The sequence below is a fragment of the Callorhinchus milii genome, unplaced genomic scaffold, assembly GCF_018977255.1.
Source record: "Callorhinchus milii isolate IMCB2004 unplaced genomic scaffold, IMCB_Cmil_1.0 Scaffold18, whole genome shotgun sequence".
In the NCBI taxonomy this organism is placed as follows: domain Eukaryota; kingdom Metazoa; phylum Chordata; class Chondrichthyes; order Chimaeriformes; family Callorhinchidae; genus Callorhinchus; species Callorhinchus milii.
This window is the reverse complement of record NW_024704759.1, coordinates 13,011,719-13,024,212: the sequence shown is the minus strand read 5'-3', so window position 1 is coordinate 13,024,212 and position 12,494 is coordinate 13,011,719. Positions and strand designations below refer to the sequence as shown.

At 38.1% G+C, this 12,494-nt stretch overlaps 1 protein-coding gene across 1 annotated transcript in view; it reads left to right on the top strand.

Moving 5' to 3' along the window:
- Window positions 1–12,274, top strand: part of LOC103190353 (sodium/potassium transporting ATPase interacting 4) — a 58,148-nt gene extending 45,874 nt beyond the window's left edge. The window contains exons 5-7 of the mRNA XM_007911102.2: window positions 1,353–1,413; window positions 9,674–9,758; window positions 11,616–12,274. Coding sequence (XP_007909293.1) covers window positions 1,353–1,413; window positions 9,674–9,758; window positions 11,616–11,625 — 156 coding nt within the window. The 3' untranslated portion in view covers window positions 11,626–12,274. The remainder of the gene's footprint in view (window positions 1–1,352; window positions 1,414–9,673; window positions 9,759–11,615) is intronic.
- Window positions 12,275–12,494: the final 220 nt, after the last annotated feature.

Sequence of the window (12,494 nt, the reverse complement as noted above, 5' to 3'; positions counted from 1 at the left end):
AAGCAAAGTGTCTATGATTTCTCTGTTAAATAATGTTATCAGCGTTTCACATTTTGATGTTTTTCTCTCTGACAGCATTAGGAATGTGCAATTATACCTTTGTCTGTCACCACATTTTTTATCTTGAATTTGTGGCAATGCACAGTCCACATTGATAAAATGTAAATCAACCAGCAATGAGATATCGACTTTTTCGGGAAGGATGCGTTTGACTAATCGAGCTAGACAGCATGTTATAATCAACTGCACAGAAAACCCTGTGTTGTCAGTGCCGCCTTTGAGCTTTCGAAAAATTCATTCCCGTCACCTCTCAAACATGTTAAAACATATAGATATTCAATACCATCAACTCATAGCTTTAGACCGCACTCTAACAGATATAGAGGCCACTAACATGACGTGCTTCAGTGAGATGAGGAAGAAATGTTATATCAATCCAAGATTTCTATGTTCCTTTGAAACCCCAGTTATGAGCTTGCAATCATTTAATGTGCCTACAGAATAATAAAATGGTTGGGAAGTGCTCTGATTGCACAAGGTACTTTTCCTGTTTACGTTGGTTACTAAATCATTTGAAGAAGTTACTTAAATGTTTTAATCTTTCTAATTTGCATATATGAAGTAATTGATAAAGGATTCAAAGAAAATCCACCTAATGTAATCACTGCTGAATTAAACTGTTTAATTTTATGTTTGTAAAATTGCATTAACAATTCAAAAGATTAAAGAGAGGTAAGAGGCAAGACAATCCTTGGGGAATATTGGGATTTTATTTTCTCCCAGCAAGTTGAATTAAGCTTTAGATGTGATCAGCCGAATAATCCTTACATTTGATACAGTGACTTTCACACTGGGAGGACTTTGCAAAGTGCTTCACAGGATTTACTGTATAGTCTTGTGGCTGTGCATATTGTAGTGAAATATATGAGTTTCTGTCAGTTTGATTCCATTTAGATATTTCTCACCCCTGCGGCAACGTTGTTGGTTCAAGCACAGCTCAGGCTGAGTCTCCTGTGCAGTAATAGTGCAGTGTCAGGCCAGACTATGATGAGATATTGAACCAAGGTCTCATCTGTTCAGATAGACATTACAAATTCCACAATACTTATTTTTTAAGGGGAAAAAAAAGGTCAACAGTTAAATTGGTTACTCGTCTCATATCTCCAAGGTCCTTCGAAATAACATGCCTTTCGTTATAGCCACTGGAGAGAGAATGTGGTAGTGGGAATTATTGTGTTTGCTAAACTGGTATAAGGCAGGTTAGAAAAGTTCTATTGATGCCAGAAGTGCTTTGTCATGAGAAGATAACAATTTTAAGCTTTCTCTGTGTTTTTTTTTCTCTCTCCACACAGCTTGTTGGATTTGTCTACGCCTGTTACATTGTCAGTGTCTTTACAGAGGAAGAAGACAGCTGTAAGTAGCGGTGTGTGAAAATGTTAACTCTGCTTAATTGGACTGAGATAGGTTATGTGTGAAGTGGCCCAGCTGCAACAGCTTTCACTGAGAAAGTAAAGGAAACTGAATTTTCCTTTAGGAAGCCCACATGAATTATAGGTTTCAACTCCGTTGACTGCTGGTATTAAGATCGCAGGCAGAACCAGAAGCTACAAAACAGCTGCAATGAATACGTTAGTGAGTAGCCTTATGCTAAAATGTGGAGGAAAGTAAAAACATATGACCCTCCTCCTGTGTGAAACAGCAATCCAGCTCTGACAAGTCGGGCTGAATTTAAAAATCTGTACGCGTGGGAATAAACCCCGGGTCTGTGGCTCATCAATCAAGTAAACAAGATTGTTCATGACTTTGGATTGAAAGACATTTAATTCCTCTGATCAAATTACAATTCTCGCATTCAACATTGGTGCCTTATCATATCGGTGAAACGTCTCAAAGTGCTTCACAGGAATTACTGTGTGGTATAGTTACTGTATTTGTAGGCAAACGCGGCAGCCAATTTTCACACAGCAATGACGCACAAACAGCCATGAAACGAATGTCCAATTTTATCTGGGAGATTAAGGGTAAATCGGATTTTGCAACCCGAAACTTTGTTATTAAATGGCGTTTGGATTAAGCTTTATCCTGTAACCTACTTGTTACATTTTGTCTAAAATCCAACCCTCCTTCTCCTCTCCCATTTTAATAGCAAGAGTGGGTTTTCAGATTGATTCCTAATTATTCATCTACCTCTTTCTTCACAACTTTGCTTCCTGATGAAAACATTGTCCACTCAAAACGCCAATTATCTGATGGACAGAACAGCCAAATGTATTCTTGTATTAGTGGAAAAATTAGCCTAAAAAACTGAAATGTAAATATTTGTTCTAAGAGACATCTATACGAGTCTGAAATTTGAGATTTTATTCCCAGTTCAATTTACCTAATTGATTAAAAGACTACAGTTCTGTTATTATCTAATTAAGTGTCAAGCTTTGAAGTGTTGTCATTATTCCAATTGGTTGGGGGAATAATATGCTTTGGGTTATTTTGAGATGTTAAACTTATTTAGGTGGACATTATCCAAACCCTTGACTGACCAGTGCCTTAGGACATCCTCCCAATGTGAAAGGCGCTATACAAATGTAATATTGTATTGTATTACCAATCGCTGGACATTGATGAACCAGTTTGTGGAACCTTGCTGTTAAAAATGGCTGCTGTGTTGCCCGTATAAAACAAGTTCCCATACTTTACCCATTAAGTGGCTTTGAGATGTTTTGATCTGCTAACTTGCTTTAAAAATTCAAGGCCCTTAAACTCTTCTTGATGAGGCATTGCTAAACATGGCATGACTTTGTATGACATTCCAGACGAACATCTTGCAATAAGAGCACAGAAGTTGTTGTCACTGACTGGTTTTCAAATAAGTGGTGCAATTCAGTCATGCTTTATTAAATTTGTTAAATGGCGTAAAAAAAAATGCAGCTGTATTTGTATTCAATCTCAGTCAGCGCAAACAGAAGAAAAGTCGGTCTGGACCGTTTAGAATAAGTGTTGAAATAAAGCGTTACGTGAAAAAGGCTTCACAGGAAGACAGTTCTTTTGCATCACTTTCAGTCACTTGCATTTCAGCCTAAAGTGTTCTAAAGAATGGCTTTGTACAGTCTTTCCTATCCATGTTCAGGTTTATCATCTCGGTGCTGCTACAGCACTTCTCATATGTGTTTTACGATAGTTTTATACAGTATATAGTTTGTTTAAGATTCAAAAATATGGGTAGTAAATTGCAAGCAATTATATGGTTGAGTATGCCTGATATGAAACCCAGAAAAACTAAATTTTATTGTTATGTCTTACTGTTGTCAAATGATTCCGAGCACTTTACCACCAAGTGTAGTGACTGTTTTTGCAATCAAACATGGCCTGCAGACACTCATTGCCAAGGCTCACATGTGAACGATGGCCTCTATTCCCGATGGACAAGAGGAGGCAAGAACAGGAGCAGAGAAACATATGCCAGTGAGGAGAGAATCAGAAAAATATAATTAGACGCACAAAGAAAAGAGAGAAAAATCTGTGAATAAATGAACTGTTGGCTTTTTCTGACAGAAAGAGCTTTGCCTAATCTAATTCATTGTAAATGATTTGAAAAAGGTGTTCAGCGATCGCGGTGGGAATAATAATAATAATAATAATAATCCTTGCATTTGATATAGCGCTTTTCACGTCGGGAGGACGTCCCAAAGCGCTTCACAGAATAGACTGTAAAGTGAATTGACTGTATATTTGTGGGCGAACGCGGCAGCCAATTGCGCACAGCAATGTCCCACAAACAGTCGTAGATTGAAAATGACCAATTTTATTATTGTTTTTTGTTTTGGAGGGATTATTATTAGGCGTGTGGAGTAAGGAAACTTGCCCAAGGTTTCGCCCTGCCTGGAATTGAACTCAGGTCTCTCACTTGCAAAGCGATGCTCTAACCACTGAGCTACAGGACTCCACATGTGGTTTCCAGAGGAAACCAGTGATTTTTCAAAAGCTCTAAATAAGTTAGAGATAACTCTAACCATTTAACGGTGTCTACAGACAGATTGCTACAGATTCTTAAATAAATGTTGGGAATGATTTAGATGTATCTGACAGACAAATGTAGATTGAACTTCCTTTTCCCCCTTCCTCCATTTTAAGTGAAGCGGATTGTTGGTGAAGACTGAGAACAAAGAAGGAAAGGGATTTGTGTGTGTGTGTGTATGAGGGGGGAGAAGGAGGATTTTAGAGCTCAGGTGAAAGGAATAATGAACAGGGAAAAGCGAGCCTGTTTTGACTGATTATATCACAATGAACTAAATTGTAGGATTTATAACCTCCTCAAGAGACCTTCAGCATGTACTCAATCAAACTGAGACTCTAATTCTCATCAGGACAATAGCCTTTTCCACAGGAATCGCCAATGTGTGTTAATATAAAGATAGTTCCTGTGACAACAATTCCTTATAGAGCATTTTAAATCTAGGCTCTATTATCGGAGCATGTCTCTATTATCCCTAGGTCATGTGTCTTTAATCTTCCCTACAAGTATATAAACAAAATCTACAATACCTTTTTCGACCCAAATTTACACACGGAACAAGAACAATGAATTGTCTGCCAATTCTCCGTCTCAAAAAAAAGTCAACGAGCTTTATGATAAAATAGGCACAGCAAATGTAAATGACATAATTGTATAATACTGTAAAAGGGACTTTAAAAGAAATCTCATGTGAAGGAACATTAACTTTTTAATAGATATGCCATTGTAGATTTTTGGTATAATTTGTACGTATTATTTATGTGGTGATTCTGCCCTGTTCATACCCAGTTTATTCTTAAATTATCTTATTTTTCAGTGTGCACTACAGCTGTTAATTGTCCAATGTTTTAATACCCAGGAGGCATATTTTAGTCTCTCGTTCGCATCTGCTGTGCCATTTTAAATAATTAACTGTGGCAGGACGTCAATATTTAATGCTGTCAGCAGCCAAAAAAGCCAGTGACCCAGATTATTTGCATTGCAGCCTAATTTTCTTAATCATTTTTACTATTTTTTTTAAAAAAGGTGTTAGATTATAATTGCAGATAGCTTTTTAAAAAAAAGCTTCAACTTTTCAAGCGAAGATTTTTAAGGTAGGTTTTGAAGATTTTACTTCTGTTAATGGGCGAAGTGGATATTAAATCGTGGAGAAGAAAGGGCCATTTGTAACTCGAACAATGCCTTTATCACCAGCGTTGTCAATAAACAGCTACTGCCAAAGGTTTGACAATCTAAGGGAAATAATAATAATAATCCTTGCATTTGATATAGCGCTTTTCACGTCTTCCAGACGTCTCAAAGCACTTCACAGAATATACTGTAAAATGATTTGACTATTTTTTGTAGGTGAAACGTGGCAGCCAATTGCACACAGCAGTGTCTCCACAAACAGTTGTGGATTGAAGTGACCAATTTTTCTTGATATTGATTTTTTTTTCTTGAGGGATTATTATCAGGCGTGTGGAGTAAGAAAACTTGAGAAAGATTTGGATTTTCATTGGAAAGCACCTCAGAGACTATTGCATTAACAGATTCTCGTGATGGACAAGATTTGTATTGCAGCACTTAGAGCAACTTCTGCAGCCTCTCTCTGCTTTGCATAGATTTTGTTTCGAATCAAAGAGCTGAACTCTTCTTTGATTAATCGCGATGTTGTATAAGACGACAAAGTGCTTAACGTAGACTAGCTGGTATCAGTAACTGCAGCAACATTGGAAGTGAGTGTGTTTGGAATTGAAAGGATTAGTTGAGGTAAAGATCAGCCATGATCTAATTAAATGGCGGAACAGACTTGAAGGGCTGAACAGCCTCCTCCTATTCCTACGTTGTCACCAGGCTAACCGTGATCAGCCAGAAGTGCCACTTTTACCAATGTGAACGTCTAATAAAAATGTAATTCCAAATGAAAACTATCACTGTGAAGCATTACGTTTAAAACCCACAGCTGTCACTCACCGCTATATTTCTGAAGAAGGCCACATTCCCGGTGGATTTGCTTGCCATTCTTTGTGCTTAATCAATTTTATGCAAGTGTGTATGAGTGGCAGGCTTGACAGTTGTTATCTGTAAAACCTTCAAACTTTCTGTGATATCCTTCTTAGAAAAAATATATACATTTCCTGGAAAAAGCTGAGGTATACGGATTTGGATTCACAGAACTTATTTTTCTAAATTGTCCCATCTTTGTTAACAGATGAGATGTTGCTGAGGATATTGCAAGACAACCTTGAAACCTATAGAGATGCAGTAGCATGTACAGGTAGTCATAATAAACATACTTGAGACGAGAGCGAGAAAGAGAAAAATTACAGTGGGTGGAAATAAAATCCAATTCCAAGCTAACCATTGAATAAAAGACAGGACCAACATCAGAACTGTTGAGTTAGCTGGGTAGCTTGTTGTTTGGAGTTTTATGTGTTCAGTTTCTGCTAGAAACTTGACTAATTTTGATCATAGATCCATTGCCAGAACAAAAATCATCAATTATTTTGGCAATGAAATATCACATCTGTTTTACCAATAAAAATATGCAGCATGAATTGCCCATGTTTATGCAGTAACAGTAATCAATTGGCAATCGATATTGAGAACAATTCGGAGGCTTTTGCATTTTGCCCTCGCTCCCTGGAACTCCATCCCTTTCCCTCCCTCGCTACCTTTAAAGCTCTAACTGAGCATTTGGTCACACTGCCATCTCCCCCCACCACCCCTCATCTCCCCCAGCCCCTAGCTAGTGCTCCCAGATGATTCTGTGACGCATTTTGAGACATCCTCCTGTCATGAAAGGTGCTATAGAAATGTACCACTGCTGTTCTTGTTTTCAACTCTGACTTGCACCATCGGCTGATTGATACACCCTTATTATTGAGATGTTAACAAAGGAAGCCAGAGATTGTATAGTCTTCAAACTTTATAATGTTATACGTTGCAAGGCTATTTGTACATCACCCAAGTAATAATTTAATGATGATCTCTTTTATTTTTATCTTTTGTGAATTAATGGGTGAAAAATTAAATAACGTACCGCCTCATGTAAAACGTACACACAAATCTAATCTGATCCCTCAGTTAGGATACAGTTATCATAGTGTTTTTCCTTAGTGCAATGACCTGAAATGCATTGGAAATCACACTGTAACTCAGAAACCAAATACAATGGTGGCCCCACAGAGAAATAGAAAATATGGAAATTAAATAAATTTGTTTTGCACATTTACCTCACCAGACTGTTTCTATCCCAATACCATGTTTGATTATTTGTGTATGTAGTTCACAATATAATATAGCTGCTGAGTTACACAGTTTAAAGTGTGATTACGGTGTTCAGAATTCCTTTATCTGATGCATATGTCTCCAGATATTAAATTATAAATGTCCCCAGTGATTGCATAAATAATTTATGCTTCTTGCATAAATTTCCTACTAGTTATTGTTTGGGGGGAGAGCAAGTCAAGAGATATCGGAACTAAGACATAGGTAACCTGGAAAATTGGTATAGCCAGATGCCAACACTAGTTTTTCGTGCTTTAAAAAAGATTTCTGGGTTGTCTGGTCACTTCCTCCGCATTATAATAATCCTTGCATTTGATATAGCGCTTTTCACGTCGGGAGGACGTCCCAAAGCGCTTCACAGAACACACTGTAAAGTGAATTGACTGTATATTTGTGGGCGAACGCGGCAGCCAATTGCGCACAGCAATGTCCCACAAACAGTCGTAGATTGAAAATGACCAATTTATTATTGTTTTGTTTTGGAGGGATTATTATCAGGCTCTGTGTGGAGTAAGGAAACTTGCCCAAGGTTTCGCCCTCTGCCTGGAATTGAACTCAGGTCTCTCGCTTGCAAAGCGAGTGCTTAACCACTGAGCTACAGGACTCCACATTATGCACAGTAAACGTTTCTAATGCACTTTGCAAAGGAATAAGCAGTTAATTCACTTTACGGATTATTCTGTGAAGCGCTTTGAGATGTCTCGAAGACGTGATCAGGCTCTGTATCAAATAATGTCAGTGGGGCTTCCTATGCACAGCAGGCCTGAGTGTAATGAACAGGAAGTGACATCAGCATGATCTAATGATCTGGAAGTCTGCTATTATTTCGTGGTTTGCTTATAAATTGGCCGCTGAGATATTGGTCCCAGGCGACCACACCAATAATGTAAATGTCCGCATCTAGAGTTTATTAATAAAACGAATAAAATGCAAACCTCTGCAAAATATTTCACCTCTGCAACAGTATGTTTCTGGTGCGTTTCTAGTTTCTAGATCAATACACCGATTTCATTTACTCAGTTATTAAAGTGCTGTTCACAGCTTAATATTTTAATGATCATCAACCCATTCAGTAATTTCAAGGCGCAATTGTGTACTTGTGTATACCACAGTTAAATTAATTTCCGTCTTCTCCCATGCTTTTCTCTCAGGACCGTTGCTCATTTAGACAAAGACCACTGGCTTTTCTTATTTGTTGTTAATCTGTTCGATGATCGGCCAACTGGAGACAGAATTTCAGGCACTGAAGCACGATGACTTTCTCGCATGTGGCACTCAGTCTAATGGTCTGGCTCAGAGCTGATGAAATTCACTTAATCGAGAGGCTTTTGTTGGCAGGCAGGCAGGGAATCGACCCACTACATTCTGGTTGAAAGTCACATGTCGAATAGCTTGATCCGAGGCCTGCCAAAAAATTATCTTAAAATGAATTTGATACAGGTACCACATTCCATGTTGGTTTGGATTTGAATTGAAAATAAAATTGAACTCATTACAGACCAAGGAAGCAAATCATTTGTAAAGTAATGCCGTTTGTGTTCATTTAAGCCTCCAAATGTTTCATTCCCTTTCCAGCAGGTATATATTTTATAGTAAACCTCGGGTTTATATGTTGTGTGTCTGCACAGTAATTTCCATTACTGTGTGATGCTGCATTTTTTTATACATCAGATTTGGCAGCGATTCACCACAATTTCCTATAGTGGCACTCAACTGTGATTCATTCTAATGAATAAAATAAGCTTTTGTTTTATATTGTACGGTGCTTTGAATTGGCCTTTAGATTTTGTGTAATCGCATCAAAAGGGATTACAAAAAGAAAACCTGAAGCTTGGGTTGAAGAGTGGATAGAGAAGAGTAGAGTATATAATATACATCATTAAACTGCAAAAGATAAGTTGATTTATGAAACTCTGAAATCCCTGCTATAAATTGACACTCAAGCGTTTTCTTGCAAATATTGTAACAAACGTTATTAATTTCTTCTTTTCATTTACTCCTTTTGCATGTCTGATTTGCTATTGCTATTTGTCATCTATGTCATAGTGATGTTCTGATGGATAGTCACAGGATCTATTATGTTGGGTTTAAATTGTTAAATTGGGACAAATTTTCTGAATTCAAAAATAATTTCTCAGTTCTGGTGGTTTCTATTTTGAAGCAACAACACTTTCTCAAATTCATTGTTGAATGTGCCATTCTCTATCCCAACTCAATATTCAGAACCAGAGCATTCTGAAGTCTGCATTGCCCAATGTGATTCCAGCTCAATGTTTTGCTTTCGTTTGAACTTTATTTTGAGTGTTTGTCTTTATTTGATGTTCTGGTTTGCTTGAGCCATGAAGCGTTCTTCCTGAGTCTTATTTATTTACGTTTATGTTGTGATTCCAGTTGATTTCATAGGTGGATTTGATTCATTCTCCGTCTACCATGCGCCTCAGAAACCCTCTCATGTTCTGTTAAAGCCAATTTATCTGTAAGTAATTTGCATCGTGTCACAGTAATTCCTACTGTCCTAGCAAGAAAACATGCCACCAACCTTTTAGTTTGTTTGAATTGCCGATGATGAACAATCATATTTGATTTTTGATTTATTTGAATGAAACTAGATGCTTTTTTATGTTTTTGTATGTTTTTATTGTGTGTGTGGGGTGGAGAGTGAGGGGCAGAGGGAAATAATGTTATATTGGTTGTATAGAAGAGAGGTTTTACAAAACTCACTATATAATGTGCAACTTCTGACCAAGAGACTAGTCTTATGAGTTAAAAATGATAAATATTTTGAAAAACACATTAAAGCAAAATGTCAAATAGTAATACTTAAGGATGTCAGTCGATAACCGCTCATCTATCCTCAAAATTGTACCACAAATTCCCCGAGACTTGTGTAATTTGATCATTTTGATGGCTTCAGTCCTTTTATGGAAGGGCAATATTTAGGTCAAGACCTAGAAACCTCACAAAAGAGAGTGAAAATGTTGATGAAAGCATGCACTCTGCACTTTAAAGAATCCGTGGCTTAATGTACAACAAAGGAGAAGTCACGGTGCAATCTGATGATTCTTCGGAGAATAAAAATGTTACTTGCAAAAGAGCTGGGTTTGTGTATATGCTTTTAACCCTGAAATTAACTAGAATTTCATTGTGGGTCTGCCTGAGTAACACAAGCATGCCTTCCAGTGTTAAAAACTACAGTGTTACTTCCATTTCAAGTGGATTTTCCACCTCCCCACTCCATCTCCATCAATCCTGTCTAAATAAGTCAGACATCACAGGTGTACTGTGGTGTGAATTCATGGTACAAGCAGTTACTAGTTCATCTGATCAAGTTGTACCTTTAATGTTACACTTGGATTACTCTAGAGGCAATGTTTTGCCAATTCCATCGTTATTGAGTTTGCTTCCCAATCACCTGTGAATCCCAGGATCGTCTTCTACAGTTACAATAGAGGACAAAGTATATTGTTGTTCATGATCGAAGAGAATAGTAGTCTTCCAGAGAAAGAGTCACGGGTTCAACTTCTGATGCTGTCTCTTGCTGATGTTGGCCCAATTTTACCGAGCAATGAATTTTGTTTTGCTATAAGCAAGATGACTGGATCTTGGAATACTTCAACATAGGATGCTTCATCTTAGGGACAGGAAAAGTCTGGAACTCTCTCCGCCAAAAGGCTGTGGATTCTGGAGCCATTCACATCTTCAAGACTGAGGTGGATAGATATTTGTTAGGTTAGGTATTAAGGAATGCAGAGCAGGGGTGGGTAATTGGACTTAAGGTACAGAACAGGCTCGAGGGGCTGAATGGCCTACTCCTGTCTCTATGTTTCTATGAAAACTAAGAGAGTTACATCACCCCTTTAAATTACAGTTTGCAAGAGGTTGTCCAATGGCAAGTCCAATGAAAGAGTCCCCACACCCTTCAATGACCTAATGAGTTGAGGCACCACGATAAGCGGACTATGCCATGCAGAGGCAGCTGTGGGCGGTTAGAATTGGCCTCAAAACATGAGGTTGCTGCTTCTAGTTATTTTTCAGAGAATGCTTCTGGAATGTGAATGTGTTTGGACGTCAAGTTAGGGCAGGTTTGTACTTGACTGTGAGGCCTACGGTGTTTGGCTGACATTCTGTCAAGGTTCATAGATGAATAATGGTGATTTGGGTGAGGTTCTGGAGATTGTTGATGGAAAGATATTTCAGTAGAAAGCAATAGGAGTTGATGCTTTCAGAAGAAAGGGAAGGGGGGGGCGGGCACGTTTTTCTTTTTTTGAAAAAGTGGTTTAAGAACAATATTGGAAATATCTTCCATTTATAGGCTTGTCTTATCTTCCCACAGGTCTACGTAAATGAAGAACACTTTCCTCCACCAGTTCTTCAGCTGAAGAGTATGATCACGGCAATGATTAGGAGAAATGACAGATACCTGCACGTACCACTCCAGTCCCCACATTGCGGAGTAGTGAACCGTGAAATATTCAATTATTTACAGCGGTTCCTAACCAAACCACCCAATGTGTGTTATTTTAGATCGTCATTGTTACTGCTGCAGGTATAGGAAAGAGTCGTTCATTTGAAGGCTAAATTTGGGCTGCTTTGTAAAGTTGACTGTGCGATGCCTTTGTACAGATGCACAAGGAAAAGAAAAATGCTCGTTTTAGCTCATTCAGCCGATCTGGAAATGCGGAAAGTAGACTTTGAGTTCTGAAGCTGACATCTTGCTACCAGGTAAGGTCGCTTTCAACCGGAGGAGCTGTTGACTTTGTGGCTCAATACAATAGCAGCATCTTCATTTTAAATCTACGTATTAATCTGCCATATGGAATAATGTATTAATATTTAGATGGAACATTATTTCCAAGGATCACAGCTGTTTTCCAGATGTTCTCGGTTTTTTTCTTGCTCATCCTATGATGGGGCCTGTGTTTCTTATGCTTTATTGTGGACTGGTTTGATCTGTGATGTTACACATCCCTAATTTTCAATCACCTGTGTTCACCTGCATGCACCTGTCATTCTTGATGAAGACACAGTTGACCTGTCTTCGTGCTCTCCATTTTCTGATGTTCCATTTGTCCCATTATATTTTCTTTTGGACTGATTATTGTAAGGTTACCTTTTTTGTCTTAGACTTTCTGTACCAGTAGCCATGTGTTTCTGGTTAGGAAATGCAGGATCTGCAACCTACGCATGTTCAGATGATTATCAAGACCAGATG